The sequence below is a fragment of the Desmodus rotundus genome, chromosome 4 (assembly GCF_022682495.2).
Source record: "Desmodus rotundus isolate HL8 chromosome 4, HLdesRot8A.1, whole genome shotgun sequence".
Lineage (NCBI taxonomy): Eukaryota > Metazoa > Chordata > Mammalia > Chiroptera > Phyllostomidae > Desmodus > Desmodus rotundus.
Window position 1 is genome coordinate 102,586,532 of NC_071390.1, and position 20,470 is coordinate 102,607,001.

A 20,470-nucleotide genomic window follows, 5' to 3' on the forward strand; every position below is an offset into this window, starting at 1 on the left:
AGTGACAAAGGTTGAGTTTTTCTATTGCAGGCACACACACCTCTTGCCCAAATGTTTTCCAGAAAGCTGCTGACAGAACTTTGGCCAAGTATCATCCTCCTGTCGGTTGATAAACGAAGCCCTGTTTTATATTTAACTCCCTCCAATGACAGCAGGGTGGGGTGGGATGCTCTGTTTATAAGGAAGCCGGGACAATTTTCTCCTCGGCCCTCTTCCTGCGGCTCAGCCCTCTGCTACCCCACCCCCCGTTTCCGCGGTCCTCCTTAAGGGGCCGGGCGGGACGTGCGGGGAGAGAGGCCAGAAGCCAGAAAGAGGTGCGGGAAAAGCGAAAACAGGCCACCGAACCAGGGCATTCCGTCCAAGTTAAAAAGGAAGTCTGCTGACGTTAGTTACAATTAACATCTTTTCGTGTTTAACTTTTGACTTGGGAAACAAAAATGAACTTTGCGGAGGGAGAAGACTCGAAGAGATACTGCATCAAAACGAAACATGTGGCCATCATCTGTGCGGTGGTGGTGGCTGTCGGGCTGATAGTAGGACTTTCTGTCGGCTTGACCCGATCCTGTGCCCTCCCAGAAGGTACCCCTTCCCCCAGTCCTCCCACGGCGAGCACTCCCACGGCGAGCACTCCCACGGCGAGCCCTCCGCAGGACCGGGGGGCTTGCCCTGCAAGTGCTGATGAAAGTGGAGCCTGGAAGAATTTCAGGCTGCCGGACTTCATCATCCCGGTGCACTACGACCTGGAGGTGAAGCCGGTGATGGAGGAGGACACCTACACGGGCACTGTGACCATCGAAATCAACGTGACCAAGGCCACCCGGCACCTGTGGCTGCACCTCCGGGAGACCAGGATCAGCCAGCTCCCGGTGCTGAGGCGGCCCTCAGGGACGCAGGTGACAGTCCAGCGGTGCTTCGAGTACAAAAAGCAGGAGTATGTGGTGGTGGAGGCAGAGGAAGAGCTCGCACCCAGCGGCAGCGAGGGTCTCTACCGCTTGACCATGGAGTTCGCCGGCTGGCTGAATGGCTCGCTCGTGGGATTTTATAGAACGACCTATGTGGAGAAAGGACAAATCAAGTAAATATTAATTTTTGCTCCATTTACCCTAAACTCACATATTTGCTTTCCATTTCTTTTTCTTTCTTTTTCACTTTCCACCTTTTAATTATTTTGCTGGTCTCATCTTTATTTAAACTTGTTGTCAATGCTGCCGGTTCGTCTGGGAAACAAAAATTACTGCCCTGTTGTATTTTCAGTGCTATCATAAAACTTGAGAATACTGAGTGAGCTGCACAGAGTGAAAAAAAAATCAGTGCTAGTCCTTCATTCCATTAGGACAAATCATAATGTACTGAACCTTATCCTTAATATTTAGTACAAACTAAGATTTGTAAAATACGTGCATTTGATAGATTTAACTGATGATATTCTTGGGCTCTATGGCAATGATTTTAAACTGAACCTTTAAAATGCTACTACACTAAATGTAAGTGAAAGTCAGCACATGTCAATTATAATTTTGACCGTTTTATTGGAGAAAAGACATTGAAAGAGTAAGTGATATTCATGGAATTGTCTTTGTATCTCCATCTGGAAATGAAGGCAGGACTGTGCCCTTTTATTTCATGTGGCCAGAACCATTTACAGATAAGCTTTCAATAAATCCTCACTGAGTCCACACATCAGGGGCAAAACAGATAAATCTTTGCACTTATTGCCTGTAATGCAATATGCATGTAACAGAAAACTCTATTAAGGACATAAAAATATTTTTCCTCCCCAGTCTTCCAAGTGTGTGTGTGTACACACAAGTTCATTTCCTGAGTCTACAAAGACGGTTACTTGCCTTGGCAATCAATCAGAGGCTATTATTAGGGCTGCTTTGAAGGCAGAAAGTCAAGGATCTTAACAAACCTTCACACTGTGGGTGTGGCCCTGTATCAGGGAAGAAGTGGACACCTGAGGTGTTGCTGAACATGAAACTGCTTTGGCCTTTGCTTACTTGGATTCTGACCAGGTAAATGATTAAGAAACCTTAGTGTCACAGCTAACAAAAGTGAAACCGGGGCCAGCTCACTGGGGTCAGCTCACGGATCCTTTAGCATCCCTTTCTTATGTTGTTTTAAGCATCTTATAGAGCAAAGCAAACCTTTTGGTCAAAATTCTTTCTGTTTGTCAGAGACACCCAAGGACTAAAATAAAATGTTTAAATAGCCCTATCTTACTGTGGTACACTAATACATTGAGTAGAAATGCTAGTTTGAAAAAAATATTTGAAGAAGGATGCTTGATGGTGTACCTTAATATTACTAGTAACAAAACAAACTTCTTTATTGTTTATATTTTTCTGTTTATAAAAATTACCAATATTGAAAGCATAGAAAATTATTAAAAAAGAAAATCAATAGAACCCATAAATACTTTTAACATCCAGTGGTAATCCTATTAATATGTTAATATAATTCTAATATTTTTCTAGGCAATCAAAACTGCAATTCTATTATTTCTATGTATCTAGAATCTTTGTTTAATCATATTTCATTGATTATACTATTACAGTTGTCCTGATTTTTCCTCGTTTGCCCCCATCCACCCGGATGGTTGCCAGATGGCGAGGGGCAGTCCCTCAGGCAATCCTCCCACTGAAGTTCATGTTCATAGATCATGTGTATAAGTTCTTTGGCTACTCCATTTCTTATACTGTAGTTTACATTTCTATGACTATTCTGTAACTACCTATTTTATACTTCGTAATCCCCTCACCTTTCAACCCATTCCCCCACACCCCCTTCCGTCTGGCAACCATTGAAACGCTCTGCGTATCCATGACTCTGTCTCTGTTCTTCTTGTTTTTTAGATTCAACTGTTGATAGACACATATATTTTTTTTTTGCCATTTAATAGTTCATAGTTTTGATCTTCTTTTTCTTAAATAAGTCCCTTTAACATTTAATATAATAATGGTTTGGTGATGATGAATTCCTTTAGTTTTTTTCTTGTCTGGGAAACTCTTTATCTGTCCTTTGATTCTAAATGATAGCTTCACTGGGTAGAGCAATCTTGGCTGTAGGTCCCTATTTTTCATGACTTTGAATATTTCTTGCCAATCCCTTCTAGCTTCCAAAGTTTCTTTTGAGAAATCAGCTGACACTCTATGGGAACTCCCCTGCAGGTAACTAACTTCTTTTTTCTTTCAGATTCTCTCTTTATCTTTAACCTTTGGCATTTTAATTATGAGGTTTCTTGGAGTGAGCCTCTTTGCAACCATCTTGTTTGGGACTCTCTGTGCTTCCTGGGCTTGCATGTCTATTTTCTTTACCAAATTAGAGAAGTTTTCTTTCATTATTTTTTCAAATAGATTTCCAATTTCTTGCTCTTTTTCTTTTCCTTCTAGCATCCCTATGATGCAAGTGTTGGACTACTTGATGTTGTTCCAAAGGCTCCTTACACTATTCTTGTTTATTGGATTCTTTTTTTCTTATTGTTCTGATTGTTTTTTGCTTCCTTATGTTCCAAATCATTGATTTGAGTATTGGCTTTATCCACTCTACTGTTGTTTCCCTATAAATTATTCATTTCAATTACTGTGTTCCTTGTTTCTGACTGGATCTTTTTTATGCTGGTGAGGTCCCCCCCTAAGTTCCTTGAGCATACTTTTAACCAGTGCTTTGAACTCTGCATCTGATAGATTGCTTACTTCCATTTCATTTAGCTCTTTTTTCTGGAGTTTTGGTCTGTTCTTTCATTTGGGCCATGTTTGTTTGTCTCCTCATTTTTGCAGCCTCCCTGTGTTTGTTTCTATGTATTAGGTAGAGCTGCTTTGACTCCCTGTCTTCATAGTGTGGTCTAGTGTAGCAGGTGCCTTGTAGGTTCCAGTGGCACAGTCTCCCCTATCACCTAAGCTGGGTACTCAAGGTGTGCCCTTCATGTGGACTGAGTACACCTTTCTCTTGTAGTTGAGCCTTGATTGCTGTTGGTAGGTCAATGAGAGGTTATTACCCAGGCCAGTCAGCTGCAAGGACCACTTATCACCAACCTCTGCCCTCCATGGAGGGTCAGCTATGCCGGGATTGGATGGTGGTATTCAGACATGGTCTGTAGCTATCCACTGTGTGCACTGTCCCTGAGGTTTCCCAGATGGTGCAGGCCAAGGTCAGCCCCAGCCTGTGTTTTGCCCAGGGTCATCCTGTCTGAATTATAAAGCAATCTGAGATGACTGCTACTTTTGCTGAGCTTGGAGATTCCCAGGTGAAGCCAAGCTGTGAATCTAGGCCGATGCTACTAGTGCAGGACCTGGGGCTCACTGAAGCCAGCTGTTGCTTGTTGAGAGGAGTTAGGAAGTTGTGAAGCATGAGCCAAGTCCAGCCATTTATATGGAAAAGCTGCTTGGGTGGGCCTGTAAGTTGGGTGGGGCAGAGTCTCTGGGAATCTCCAAGGTAGGTCAAACAGTGTTAGCCACGTTGATGAAGTCTCAGTTACAGCACCAGATTGCTGGCACTGTGGAGGAAGGGTTTAAAAAAGGGACAATGACGTCTGCATGTCTTGGTGCCAGACACTTCAGCTTCTCCCTATGTCACTGGTGCCTTTCAAGCTGCTACCCTGGTGCTGGCACTCTGATGGAGTGAGTCTGAGTAGGTGAGTTCATGTGTGGGTTCTTTGAGAACTGCTTGGAGTTCCAGCAGTTTCTTGCACTGATGCAATTCCCACTGGTTTTGCAGTCAGAAGTTGTGGGCATATATCTTCCCGGCCCTGGAATCTTGGGCCCCGGGCCCTGGTGTGGGGCTGGGAGTCCTTGCTCCTGAGATATCCCTCCTGAAACTTTTAATCCACCACACATGGGTCAGGGACCAGCCAGCTTCACATTTGCGCTCCTCCTACCAGTCTGGATGGATGTGGTTTTGTTAATTTCATAGTTGTCAGACTTCCATTCAACTGATTTCTGACAATCCTGAGTGACGATTATTGTATATTTTAGTTGTAATTTTTATGTGATTGTGCGAAGAGGCACACCTTGTCTGCCTACGCCTCCATCTTGACCAGAAGTCTTATCTATATTACTTTTTAACTTAACATATAAGAATTTCCCACCCTTTCTTAAATACTTTCAAGAGTCAGGTTTTAAAAATTGTGCAATATTCCATTGCATGAATGCACTTTTATTTTTTGTGTGGTTGCCTCTCATGTGGCCACCACTGGGGACCTGGCCTGCGGGCATCTGCCCTGACTGGGAATCGAACTGGTGACCCTTTGGTTCTCAGGCCTGTGCTCAATCCACTGAGCTACACCAGCCAGGGCTATGAATGCACTTTATTTTTTAAGACCAATTCCCTGTTGGACTTTTGAGTGCTTCCACTATTTTATTACTATACACAAGTCAGAAAAGAACGCAGTTGTAAGTTCATCTTTAAGTGTGTATCTGTGTATTACCTTATGTTAGGATATAAAAGGTATGCATATACCTGGAAACTTGTAACATTTATTTTATTTATTTCATAAATAATATACATTCACTGCAGAAAACTTGGAAGCCAAAGAACATTGTAAGAAAAAATAAAAATCCATTTATAGGTCCATCACTCAAGTATAGTCTTTGTTAATATTTAGGCAGATATTTTTCTAGTATTTCTTTTGGACACAGATAAACATGACATTATTATGCTGTACACAGTATTGTATAACATGCTTTTAGGATATATCAACACTTTACCATGTCATTTGGTATTCTTCCATAAATAATTTAAAGGATACATGGTAGTTCATTGTATGAATCTAATGTAATTTATTTAACTTTTCCTTTAAACCTGGGCATTTAAGTTGCTTCTGCTCTTTTACCTATAAACACCTAATGTTCTAATCAACAAAAGAAAAAAGCAAACAAAATACCACCAGAGACATTGAGGGTGGGAACAGTCTAGCAGTGGCCAGCGGGGAGTGAGGTGGGGACAGTGGGAAGAGGGGATTGCAGGAACTATTATAAAGGACACATGGACAAAATCGGGGGGGGATGGTGGGGGTAGGGGAGGGAGATGGGTTCAGTCGGGGTGGGGGGAGGGAAGGGGAGGAAAGGCATACAACTATAATTGAATAACAATAAAAATATAAATAAATAAATAAATAAACAAACACCTAATGTTCATAAAATTTAATGAACATCTCTATAATAAACTGTGTAACATTCCTAATATTTCTTTAGGAAAATGGTGCAGACTACATTATGTATGAATGCGTGCACACATGTATTTTATACACATGCATGTATAACCTATGCATGCATGTGTGTGTGTGTGTCTTCAAACTGACTTCCCAGAAGTATGTCCCAAATTACCTTCCCACCGACAATGCATGGAAGTACCCATCTCTCTGGGCTGCACTAGCACTAAAATGCTGTTTTAAAGGGTTTGCACTTCATTGGAGGAAAAGGCGTACTATTCTGAAGAATATCCATCTTCGAGAGATTAAAAAAATTCACTAGTGTAAATTAAAAATGAGTCAGAACTTTGAATGATTATTTCTAAGGTTTTAAAACTGTTTCTTAGGTTGTGAAAACAACAGAAATTTCTTCCTAGTAAAGCCATCAAAACACATTATAAAAATTCTGTACACTACAGGAAGGCCAAAAAATATGAAACAATGTTCCATTAATAAATTTCTGTTACATACTTTAAAAAGCACTATATATGAAAATATATATTGTTCACTCTGATTCTTTATGTTATTTTACTGTACCAGTTAATTTTACCATAAAATATATATGTGAGAGCTGGCATTCTGAAACTCAACTGTCTTAATTATTGGCCAAAAAACACTATGCGTCAGTAAGATTGGCCAGGAAGGCCGGTTCTCAGTCAGGTTCTCAGGGAAGACTGGCCTTCCCGAGCTGGTTTGTTTTCATTGGTAGCTTTCGAGGTTCTCACATTACACAGGATGCTGCCAGTTCTGCTCCGCACACATGCTTTGGAATAGTTCGGGCACATACTCAATAACTTCATTTAAGCAACATGGAAGACTTTTGGTTTTGCTTGTTATGAAATATTTGAACATGAGAAAATGCAGTTTTATAAGCCTTTGGACAATGCAAACCTGTCAGGGTTCCCATCTACAATCTCCATATATGGACCATAGGAGTGAGTTCACTGGAGCACCACCATCCTTTCACATTATACAGTGAGCTTTGTAATATTGGATGCTCATACAATTGAAAACTCCATTGTAGTAATAGATTTTTGGTGTGCGACCAAAATGCTGTTCTCTGACTTGTCTGCCTTTATGTGAAATTTAACTCCAAGATTAAGTATTAGCAAGATTGGGATATTATTTGGTGCAACCGTAATGCAAACTAAACATGACTGCACTCAGAAATAACCAAAATTACTTGATTTCTGAAAATATAATCTGTACTTGAACTTCACAGAAAGGAGACAACTGTCTGAGCTTCTTTCCCTCAAAATTGTGAAATAGAGTTGTAGAAGAAGGTGGAGCCAGCTTAACATTCCCTAGTGCCAGTCTCCGCATCATGCTGCTAGGGACGGACTTGTAGTGAGGCTTAGGAGCACAAAGTCTGGAAAACTTAAAAGTTACTTCTCGTTCTCTCTGGTCTGTTCCTTAAGGTCTGAGAAAAACCACTTAAAAGGATGGGAAGCTTTGAAATGTTTTCCTACCCACAACACCAAAACCCTCACTCTTTTCAGTTGTTCTTGTCCCAGGCGAGTCCCCTCCACTCACGTCTCCAGAATATGTAATGATATTTTTTCCTCTCCCAGGTTCAGCATTTCTTTCTCAGCATTTGGATCGCTCTTCCGCAGCATTTCCCAAAGCATGTCCCACAGAGCTCTAGCTGCATGGGTCATTAATAGATTTTGCCAAAACAAAAGCAGGGGAGGGATTCTGTTGCCAAATTAGTTTGGGCAATGATTTTAAATACAGTATGGTTCTTTAATGGTGGGACTTTTCAGAGACTTTTATATGACAGTGTCCATTATGAATTTCCAGAGACTGCCATAGTTGCCGTTTCCCAAACTTATGTGAGTGTGGACATTTCTGTGGGTCTCTGAGAGTACGCCGAGTCTCTCTTGTTCACTGCCTGGCACACAGTGAACACTCAAACATCATTGAATGGATATAGAGAAACAATTTCCCACAGGCCTTCTCCTAATGTCCTCTGGCACAAGCTGGGACAAGCCACAGTGCTGTAGCCCCTTTCCCATGAAGGACTCCAAGCTCTACTGATGACATCTCCACCTCCGAACTCAGTCAGGGTGAAAAACTTCCCTTGGTTTCTTTTATGCCCTTCTTATTGAAGAGAAGCAGAGTCGGTAAATCTTATTTGGACTTAAGAACACAGCCTTTATATTTTTAAGGACTGAGAATATTGGAATTGACAGGAATCACAAAAATGTAAAAGGGGGACAGATGGTTTCCAGTTTGAGTGTTCTGGGGTGTTCTTTGTAACATTGGTAGGCTTAACACTGAATTTTGATATTATGGTGGGATTTTGATAAGCAAATGAGAAGGTAAAAGCAGGCAAAAGGGAAAGACACTGAGTCAGAGAAGCAGAGTGGGGAGATAAAGTTAGTTTGTGTGAGAGCTTTATATGAGGAAGCTAGCTAGAGATAACCCTAGAAAACCTATAAGAAAGAAAGGGAAGGATTGCTAAATGATGGGCATTATAAAAGAAAAAGTAGCTGGTAACTGTTTAGATGTGGATGGTGAAGGAAAGAGCCAAGTTTATACTTGGGTGCATGGGAGACATTGCAATGACCCAGGAATGAGAAGATGAAGATCAGGTAGGACAGTGGATTCAAGACAGATAGAAGAGGACACAGTGGAGAAGACAGTTTGGAGGTAAGGGAGTCAAAATTTGCAAACTGATTGACTATGCACAGGGTTAAGTTAAAGTTATGGGTCTAGGATGCCCCCGATACCTGATCTGAGGTTAGAAGAGAAGGCCACAAGTTCAGTGTCAGGCATGCTGAATGCCTGTAAGACATCTAGGGAGAGATGTCTAGTAAGCATTTGCATAAATAAGTATGAAGCGCAAGGTGAAAGCTTGTGATAAAGATTTAGGAGTCAAATGGAAATATGATAAAAAAGAAATCAGTGTGATGGTCTTAGTGAAATGTGTGTGTGATATATTCTCACATGCATGGACATGCATACTCAATGGTAGTGTTGATCTTGAAATTTTAGTTGTTTGTCAGTTTGTTCATTATATTCTTAGATTGATACCATTGGTCAAGCTATTAGTATACCCATTATCAATAAAGAATCTATTTTTTTTTGGTCTTGTTTACTTACTGCAGGAGGCTTAGTTATTCCCATTGTTTTAGAAGAAAGGGAACAAAATGATTTTACTTGACCTTGAATGTCTTCTTCTTAGGAAAAAACAATTGGAAAAAAAGGTTAATTAATTAATGGGTTAATTCAAACGACCGAAAGCCTGTTGGAGTCTGAATAAGCTGGATGGGTTGTCTGGCACTGATCTGCTTCCCTGCTCAAGTTTGGAGCACTTGCTTTAGTCTGCGCAGGCACCTAGCAACTGGGGCCGCCTCGCTTGCATCGGAAGCCTTTTGTTCAAGGTTTTCACCCAGACCTTGCTATTTATTTTGTTGGATTAAGTTATTAAATTGCTGCCTATAGCCTGAGAGTCTTCACTGGAAATAGCATGCCAGGTGATTTATGATATAATCAAGTAGTTTGGTTCATTTTTTAAGTTGATTCAGAGTAAACTGGCCTGTGACTTGAATCATCACCTTTTCTCTCTCTATTCTCTAAAGCCTCCTTGATGTGATGGAGTCAGAGAACAGAGGGCTGCTCTTCCCTTTTACAAATTAATAAGCTGCATAGAATTATATTTTTAGTGTGCTGAGCCTCGAAAGTGCCTTATTAATGCAGCACAGAGAGGCCCTCATGGAAAAGTGGTTTACCTCAGCAGTTCACCCGGCCCCGTAATTACTCAGGACATGCCCAGCAGTCACTCCCGAATGTATTGTGCTATTAGCCAGGCGTTTTCCATTAATTGGTAACACAACTCAGCTGATTTTAAAAAAGAAAAAAGTTTAATCACTGAGTAAAACCTCCCACCAAGAAGTCGTGGCCTATAATTGTTTTGTACCGCTACCTCATATACCTTGTTTTCAAATTTGCATATCTTTATAAAACTTTAGTAACTTTGGATGGAATTTAGCATATTTAAATAGGAGCTTTTGAGTTCTTCAGGAGTTCATGAGAAAACAAGTTATATTTTTAAAAAAATCATATTGCCTGTAGTATTTACACACAAACTTTAAAAAACTAATTTTGTTCCAGTGCATATATTAGTGTCAAATGAATACATTTTGAAGTCTGTTGGTTGTGGGAGGTGCTACATCAGAAAGCATAGTTAGGCAGGCTCAGCCAGGCCTTGACCTATGTGGCACCCTGGATAGGACTCTGCTTTCTCATCTTGGGATGGTTTATAGGCTTTTACTTTGGAGCACGCTGTGCAAAGCTGTTTGTTTAGAGGGGCCTTGGCATCTGGCGTGGTCTGCAGGATGGAGGATCTTAACTGATCAAGTATGGTCTGCATGGTCTGGACACGGGAGTCCCAGTGTTGTCAATCCTGGAAATAGTCATTCTTTTCTTGTAAGATATATGAATGAAGTGTTGGTGTCTTCACCAAGAGGTGGCATCTAAGGGTTCTGAGGAAATAAATATATAGATCCTTATGTACAGACCTCTGCATAAACAAGTTTTGTATACACATTTAGGATAGCTGTTTTGAATTTATACAGTTGTACATAAAAGTAGCTGTATTATTTAAACCTGTGTCAACAGTTTAGATTTTTTTTTACTTGCACATTTGGGACTTTTTCATTTGGTTGATTAAAGTTACATATGCTGTGTGTACATGAAAAAAAAAGTATCGTTAGCCTTCTAGAATTTAATAAAATAGAATGAGGTGTATCCTAATCCGATTATGTAAGTTTCAAGCAAGTTTCAAATGTATTACTACATGTGACCTAACCCTTCTCTGTGCCCCCAGCCCTGTGAAGAGGCCAGATGTGCTTTGGTGACCAGCTGTTACAGACGAGGGCATTAAGAATCACAGATTTTGTACTTAGTTCAAGATCACACTTAAGGGGCTGAAGTAGAATTAGAATCTAGGAGGTTTTACTCTTAGTAAAGAGTAATTGACTTTGCAATTTAGAAAAAACAGTGCTTATTTTGTAACCCTGCTTGTTAATGAATGTCGCTTTACCTACACCAACGTATGTCCGGATCGTGGTAATGGAGTGAGTTCGCAGTGATTAACTTTCAGTGACAGGACCAGCAAACACCCCTCACAGAGACATCTCTCACGCTGTGTGCCATTTCCAAGGTATCTCTGAGATTTCAGGCACAAGCTCTTTTAAAGAGAAACAGAGAAAGGATAGAAAATTCTTCTATCTCTTGGGTGCAGGGACATAGAGCAGAAACTGGAAAAGAGTATTTGAAAACCTACCCTACCACTTTTGCTTAGGAACCTGGAATTCCACTCCCTCCTCGCCCTTCTCCCCCTCACACAAAGTGCTGTACACACACACATACATACTTCCATTCTCAAATTTCTGAGGTGTGACTAAGCTGCAACATTCTTGCAGTGGTTTTTCCTGTTCCTTTACCTATGCAAGAAATCAGAAGCCAGAACTCAGAATAAAAAGGCAGCTGACAAACACGGGATTGGAGCTGGGTGCAGCTTACTAGAAAACCTTAGTACTTGAGGGAAGTGTACAGATTTCTCTATAGTCTGATGTATTTGCAATTCATGGCAATCTGCACAGTGTTAGAAACTTCAATTCACTAGTTAAATTGTTATCCTCAGAAAAACTCATCAGTAATTATTTTATTGAAGAATACATTCTTGACTGAGACTTTGAGTAATTTTTTATTTTGAAGTAATTTCAGATTTACAGAAAAGTGTCATGATGGAACAAGAGGCTCCTGAAACACTTTACCCAGATTCACCAATTGTTTACATTTGTCCTACTTCCTCTTTCCCCCTGCCCCTTCATTGTGTCTCTCTGTCTCTCTGTCTCTCTCTCTCTCTAAGTATATTGAAACACTTTCCCTCTACCTCTTAACACTCAGTATATATTTCTTAACACACAACATTCTCTAATAACCACAATGCAATTATCAAAATCAGGAAATTTAACATTGTTATAACACAATTATTTAATCCACAGTCATAATCAATTTTCATCAGTTAACCACAAAATGTCTTTTTGAGCTATTTTTTTTCACAATCCTGAAGACAGTCTGGATTCATTATCACAAAGACTACAGTGCCTGTTAGATTCCCTTGAACTAGAACTGTGCCCAAGACTTTGTCTTTCACAACCTTGATATTTTTGAAGGGTTCAGGACACTTATTTTGAGAATGTCCCTCAATTTTAGTTTTTCAGACTTTCCTCATGATTTAAAAATGCAACTTCAGCATTTTGTCAAGAATTTCACAGAAGTAGTGCTGTGTCCCTGTCAAGAAGTCACATCGGGAGACTCAGCGAGTTGGCTTGCACTATTATTAATGATGTTATTATCTTTGATCACTTGCTTAAGTTGGTATCCAACAGCTTTCTCCATTGTAAAGTTAGAGTTTTTCCCTATGTAATTTTTAGAGAGATTTTTTAAAAACTATTTAGATATCCCTTTCCTCATCAAACTTTCACTCATTTGTTTTGGCATCCACTGCCCATCATTTCTAAACCCATCATTCATCCTAAAATTATTGGTAAGCAATCTATTGTAAAGAAGAGCCTCCTCCCCCGTATTTATTTGTTCATTTGTTTTATCAGAGTAAGGATTCTTATTTTATTCAGTGGATTATAATCCCATTGTTTATTCTGATGTTCCAATTCCCTCAGACTTGGCTAGTGGTAGTCCCCTCTAGTGAACCCCTGTGTCCTTTTTACTTGTCCCCATGGTTCTTTGAGAACTTCCTCAGTTTTTGGCACACCAACATGTTCCAGGATCATCTTGGACTTTTCCTGACCCCACACTGCAATCAGCCATTTCTGTAAGGAATCCTAGTTCCTTCCAGTAGAGGATGATATTTCAAAATGATCACCTGGGAACTAGTTGTGTTCATTGCTACATGCCTGTCATTGCTTCCAGTTCTCTTCAGCGGACAAAGCTAGGAAACATGTATTTTTATATCCTTTTACTGATATCTACTTGAAAATCATTCAGTTTATACCAAACCAACATTTACAATTTAATACCAAGGCTACATTGTAAACCTCCCTCCTTACAAATGTATAAATTATTTTCCCCAACAGGGAGAAAGCCGCTTTCCATTATTATTATTATTTTTACATTTGGTCAAACAGAGAGAGCTTTTTCTGAATTGCTAACCTATGCCACTGCAACAACACAAAACTGCTTACTGAGCTCAATATTCATGTATAGTTATTTTCAGGTAAAATTTATTTTTTATTTTTTATAAAAATATGGTCAGATTTATTTGTGATCAGAAAAATACAGCTTAAAATGATAATGAGGTATCACATCGATTAGACTGCCAGAAATTAGAAAGCCGAATAATGCCAAAAATTGGTGGGGAAGTCACAGCTGGTGGGAGGAGCCCAGGACACCCATTCTGAAAAACAGTCCAGCAGCAATGAGGGGAATCACACATCGCGCGCTATGACTCTAAAATCCAGCTCCTCTTCCTCTTCATCTGTAAAGCCCATGGGTTGGAGGTAGGGTCTTTGAGTGGTCCAGCCTGATGGTCCCTGGTTGGACACAGCAGTGACCTTTCTCCAGGTCACTCAAGAGGACTTGAAGGCCCCCCAACACTGGTGGCAGGTTTCTCCACAAGATGGCCCTCCTGGCTTTTCCATGTTCTTCGTATCTTAAGAAATTAGTGTATGGGGCGGTAAACAAAAGAGAACTGTGACTTGTGTTTTGCAGTCTGCCAAGCTGACTTCATGCTCCTCTGATGTGTGAGTGGTGTTCTGTTAGAGAGGCAGCATCCCAGGTCCCAGCCCTGACCTGCTGACTCAAAGCCTGCGTTTCAACAAGATCTCTGGTGATTCTTGTTTATGCTGAACTATGAGAAGCACTGCTCTGGGCTGTCCACACCACTTCATCCCACTCCATTTTTTACAGCCTTTTATTTTGATATTTTCCACAAGCAGATCTAATCTCTTGTACTGCCTTCATTTACTGAGCATCAGCTGTGAAGCAGACACTATGCCAGCCCTGTATCAGCATTATTTTATGTAGTCTTCCCACCTGCCCTTTGAGGTAAATGCTGTCATAAAATTCTACTTTTTAAAAATATGTTTTATTGGTTATGCTATTAGAGCTGTCCCAATTTTTCCCTCTTTGTCCCCCTTCTACCTGCCACCCCCCCCTTAACCTCCAGCAATCCTCCCCCTTAGCTCAGGCCCAGGGGTCATGCATATAAGTTCTTAACTCCTTTCCCTCTACTGTTCTTAACATCCCCTGTCTATTCTACACCTACCTGTTTGTACTTCTCAATCCCTGCACCTTTTCACCCACTGTCCCCATTCTCCCTCCCAACTGGTAACCATCCAAATGATCTCCGTATCTATGATTCTGTTTGTGTTCTGCTTGTTTGCTGTTTGCTTTTTAGAGTCAACTGTTGATCATTGTGAATTTATTGCCATTTTAAAGTTCATAGTTTTGATCATCTTCTTTTTCTTAAATAAGTCCCTTTAATATTTCATATAATAATGGCTTGGTGATGATGAACTCCTTTAGCTTTACCTTGTCTGGGAAACACTTTCTCTGCCCTTCCATTCTACATGATAGCTTTGCTGGATAGAATAATCTTGATTGTAGGTCCTTGCTTTTCATCACTTTGAATACTTGTTGCCAGCCCCTTCTAGCCTGCAAAGTTTCTTTTGAGAGGTCATCTAACAGCCTTATGGGAACTCCTTTGTAAGTAACTCTCTGCTTTTCTCTTGCTGTTTTTAAGATTCTCTCTTTATCTTTAACCTTTGGAATTTTAATTATGTATCTTGGTGTGGACCTCTTTGTGTCCATCTTGTTGGGACTCTCTGTACTTCCTGGACTTGTATGTCTACTTCCTTCAGCAAATTAGGAAAGTTTTCTTTCATTATTTTTTCAAGGAAGTTTTCAATTTCTTGCTCTTTCTCTTCTCCTTCTGACACTCCTATGATTCGAATGTTGGTACATTTGAAGTTGTCCCAGAGGCTTCTTAGTCTATCCTTGTTTTTATGGATTCTTTTTTCTTCTTGCTGTTGTGACTGAATGTGTTTTTCTTCCTTATGTTCCAAATCATTGATTTGATTTTCAGCTTAATTCACTCTACTGTTGATTCCCCGTAAAATTTTTCTTATTTCACTTAGTATAACCTTCATTTCTGCCTGGGTCTTTTTTATGTTGTTAAAGTATCTAATGAGTTCCTTCGGTATCCCAATAACCAGTGTTTTGAACTCTGCATCTGGTGGATTGCTTATCTCTGTTTTGTTTAGTTATTTTTCTGGAGTTTTGTTCTGTTCTTTTGTATAGGCTACATTTCTTTGTCTCCTTGTTTTGGAAGTCTCCCTGCATTTGTTTCTATTTATCAGGTAGAGCTGCTTTGACTCCCTGTCTTAGTAGTGTGGTGTATTGTAGAAAAGCACACCAGTAAGTTGAATGGGGCAGAGCCTTAGGTAATCACCAGGGTGGAGAAACTTGTGTGAATCAGGTTGATGGAGTCTCCAATATGGTGTCACTGCTCTTTGGCTCTGTGTTGGGGAGGGCACAGAAAGGAGACAATAGCTGCTGCCTGGCCTCTGGGGTTTTGTCGAAGGGGTATCTGTCCCCCAGTACTTGCCCTGATGCCAATCACTTCAGTTTCTCCCCCTATGCCACTAGTGACATTCCAGGAGGCTCTCTGGGCTGCCCTGGTGCTGAAGCCCAGGGGGAGTCAGTCTGTGTAAGTCCTAAGTCTTTTGCGGACCCTTTATGAGGAGACATGTGAGAATCCTACAGTTTCTTCTACTGCCCCAACTCCCACTGTTTTTACAGCCAGAAGTTATGGGGACTTATCTTCCTGGCACTGGAACCCTGGGTTGGGTGGTCTGGTGTGGGGCTGGGATCCCTCACTCTTTAGTATCCCCCCAATTTTTATCCACCACATGTTGTGGGGGGTGGCCCATTCTGCATCTCCACGTCTCTGCATCGCCTCCCCTACTACTTTTCTGTATGAATGTGACTTCTTTAATTCCATGGTTGTCAGACTTTCACGCAGCTCAATTTTCTGACGATTCTGGGTGATAGTAGTTTTGTAGTTTAGTTGTAAGTTTTGCTGTGGTTGTGTGAGGAGGTGAGCCATATTTACCTATGCCTCCATCCTGCTATTTTTAAGAAAAGCTGTGTACATTAAATGCACAAATCTGTTGGGCACAATTCAATGAATATTGACAAATGCATACACCTTTGTTACCTACACTTCTATGAAGATAAAGATTGTTTTTCAGGCACCACAGAAAACTCTATCTCTTAGTCCATAGTCTCTCCAGAGAGACACTTTTCTGGTTGTGTTTTTTACATAGATTAGTTTTCTTGGCTGAGTTTTTAACAAGTAATTTTTATATCTAGAGAGGTTTCTAAAATAAATTCAAAAATATTTTAATTTCTTATAGATGGTTGTTGACCTATGACATACTATCTTTTAAGTAAATTAATGTATATAATACACCATTGAACCAAAATGAAATCCAGATTCTTACCATGGCCTCTGCTGACCTCTCAAACATCTCTTTTGCCCAGTCCCTCTGGTTCACTGTACGTCAGCCACATGGGACACTTTTCAGGTCCTCAACCACATTAAGGTCATTTCCACCTTAGAGGCTGTGCACTTGCTGTCCCCTCTACTAGAACACATTTTCCTTAATCTGTGCCTATCTGGCTTTTTCTCACTGTTTAGATCTCGGCAAACCATCACCTACTATAAGAGACTGTCCCAGACTACCCTACTTAGTGTGGCTCACCACTGCTCCTGAGTCATTCTCTGTCACTCTCCCTGTTCTATTTTGTATAGAGCTCCCATCATGCTCCTTATTTAAATACTATTCATGTATCTATTTATATATCTGTTTATTTTGTTATTGTTATAACTTCAGCACCCAGAATAATGCCTAGCAAATGTGTGCATCTGTGAGAGAGAGAGAGAAAGGAAGTAAGGGGTTCAATAAATATTTGTTGGATGAATGAATGATCTAATAATTTAGCTTGGTAAACTTTATGATAAACCTTCCTTAGTTCCTGAGGATTTTGAAGGACAAAATATTTTCTTTGCACAAAATATTAATGCATATAAGTCAACATGTTTCTTACTTTTCCTTTCTTTTATATTTTTCACTTTGCTTATTGTTCTAATGAGTAACACAATAGTAATATTATCTTACTGTGATATTACTTCACATAAAAAGTATATATTCATTGGTTTTTTGAGGAATTACTCAGAAAAAATATTTCCACTTTGAAATGATGGAAACATTAAACATTAACGTTTTTGCTTACATAAGCATATGCAAGTTAGAACCATAAAGAAATGCTCTCCTCAAAAATGAGCTTTAAACCTGGCCCAAGTTTGCTTCCCCTGGGAGGATACTCAGAGCCTGCCTTTCCTTGGAAATGAAACTGAGTGTTTCCTCTGGTGTAAAATAAATAAGAAAGAAAGTGCCCTTAGGGACAGGAGCAGTGACTCTGAAATATGCTTTTCTCCTCCATGACAGACCACAGCTGCTCTCTCTCACGGGCTGTCCAAGACAAGCCCCTGAGGTGGCTTTGGGTTTACGTACTTTTTGTTCAACAGCTTTGTGGTGAAGGGAGTGATAGCTCATAACTGGGTTCATTTTTGCTCCTCTACAGTCGCCATATTTTTAATTGTGATGCCAAAATAGCTAAAAATTCATAGAAAATATCTGAAGTTGTCTCTGGACATTCATTTATTTGTTACTTTAAAAATTTCAGAAAAGTCTCGACAACTCTTTGATTGTTTCTGGATGGAAACTCATTTTAAGAAATGTAATGGTTATAATGACACCGTTGATTGTTTTCTATGGGAATAGAAACATAGGGGCTGTTAGAAGAGATCACATGCATTTTGGTATTTGTATGTGCGTGTTTGTTTTTAAGGAGCATAGCAGCCACTGATCATGAACCAACGGATGCCAGGAAATCCTTCCCTTGTTTTGATGAGCCCAACAAAAAGGCAACTTACACAATATCTATCATCCACACCAAAGACTATAAGGCACTTTCAAATATGCCAGTGGCGGTGAGTATTTAAAAAAATTTTTTGTTTACATAGATAGTCTGTTTAAAATATTGGGTAAACTACTTGATTTGCTATGAAAGAATCTTACTGATTTCTAAAATTGAATATGCTCTAGTAGCTTATTTAGAGGTTTCAAAACACATTTTGGGAATCTCTTTTCTTTGAATCCCCAAAGTCTTTAACCCAAGAGATCACAGTCCAGTCAAGAAGCCACCGTGGGTTTTTAAGCTACAGAGAATACCGTAGACAGACAGCAGCTGGGTTCTGCTTTACTGAAAGAGTGACAACTTAATGGCAAAGTAAAGAAATTACTGGCTGAAAAATACTCAAGGGCCTTGTCACTATTCTTATTTGTATTTAAATATAAATCCAGTTTTTAAGATAGATACATTGCAAAATATCATCACTTAAATATTGGAGTGTAGAAGCCAATTTCAGGAAACAACATATGCACAAATTTTCTGATGAATTAGACATACTCATTAAACATTAAAAAAAGTAGGCTACAGTAAGTTCTGTCTGTAAAGTTATTAACATAAGACTTTTTCCACAGTTACTGCTCCTCATCCCCATAATGGGCAATGTAGTTAACCAAAGTGACATTACCTTAAAGTTGAGGTATATTATACCTTAAACATTTGACATTTAAAGGGCAGTGCCTGTCCTTAGACATAATTCTCACCTAACTAGTATCAGAAGGACACTCTGCCAAAATTGTATTTCCCATCTTTCTGATTGACTATCCGAAATATCATTGCTGAAATCCATCCCTTTTTGTTATAAATATTTCTCCAAAAAAAGCTTCTGGGTGAATCAGTTCATCAACTTGTTTTTCTCTGGTGTCAGGTACCTGAGCAATTGAGTTTTGATTGGAGAAGAAACAGGAAAGAATAAACTTAAAATATGAGACACCAATCCAAAAAACTGGATCAGAGGAAAATGCCATTAGAACGTGGAATGGGGAAAGTGAGGTTGGGAGGAGAAAGAACACAAACTTTACGAACTTCTGCTTAGGACCTCCCCCATATTACCTTTGGCTTTTGCAGAGTATATTTCTGGAAGTCCTGGAAAAAAGAGACTATTCTGTATAATTAGATCAGAACTAACACCAGTAAGTTTTTATTGCAGAGCATCTTACTGTGCTGGGGCTTCAATACCAGCACATGTGTACACATGCTCGCCTTGTCAACCATGCATCAAGTTCAGCTTCCCTTGCTCAATTCCTTTTTGAAGCTTCTCCCTGTTGTGTGACTTACTGTGTGGCTACAGTGCATGTGGAAATGTTTACACAGTGGATGGCAGGAGTGGGAAAGCATTCATGGATGGAGTCTGAGGACTGGTGGTCGGCAGGGAGGAAGGCAAAGCTGGCATGGACAGACAGCGGACAGATGGGGTCAGCAGTTGCACCAAGCAATGGAACCCTTCTCTTTCTCCATGACCAGGGCAGGACTTTAGTAGTGACCATACCTGGGTCTTCGATATGGACAAGCAGAGATGGAAAGAGAGCCCGACATCCTGCTATGCCTGGTACAGCCAGTGCCCTACACATACTCAAATCAGAAAATACCTCCTTAGTTCTTCCTGCGGGCAAGGCTTTGAGCACCAGCCTCATCTTCCTTAAAGAATCATAGCAGCTCCTCAAATATTAGGGCCAGGCTTGTGCGTTTCATGTAGAAGGATAACTAAACTGTCCAATTTATATCCCAGTCAAAATTATATTTCTCCCTGAGAAACTTTACACAGTGTATAGTTCCATCAATCTTTCTTTCACAGTACTAAAACTAAAATAAATTTTCCTTTAGTCTTTTCAACATCACCATTTAGGGGTAAAAAGAAACTTTACCCTTAAGCTTTGGCAGAGGAGTTCTGAGCAGAAAGCCGGGTTCGGAAGAGTCATTTGTCTTTGTACATGATTGATCTTTTGATAAGTAAAAGTTTGTCTGTTTTCAACAGAAAGAACAGTCGGTGGATGATAAATGGACTAGAACAATTTTCGAGAAGTCCGTCCCCATGAGCACTTACCTGGTGTGCTTTGCTGTGCATCAGTTCGATCACGTGCAGAGAATGTCAAAGAGGGGAGTTCCTGTGAGTCACATTATATTATTTTTTTAATTTATCGCATGCATTTTTGGTTCACTTTGTATTTTTTGAATTTCTTTTTTCATACAACAGAGTAGAACAGCTCATTAGTTACC

General features: G+C 40.0%; 1 protein-coding gene across 1 annotated transcript in view; it reads left to right on the plus strand.

The window, feature by feature from the left end:
* Nucleotides 1–230: 230 nt before the first annotated feature.
* The window catches only part of ENPEP (glutamyl aminopeptidase), an 87,995-nt gene continuing 67,755 nt past the window's right edge, over nucleotides 231–20,470 (plus strand). The window contains exons 1-3 of the mRNA XM_024551066.4: nucleotides 231–1,075; nucleotides 18,134–18,275; nucleotides 20,229–20,360. Coding sequence (XP_024406834.2) covers nucleotides 438–1,075; nucleotides 18,134–18,275; nucleotides 20,229–20,360 — 912 coding nt within the window. The 5' untranslated portion in view covers nucleotides 231–437. The remainder of the gene's footprint in view (nucleotides 1,076–18,133; nucleotides 18,276–20,228; nucleotides 20,361–20,470) is intronic.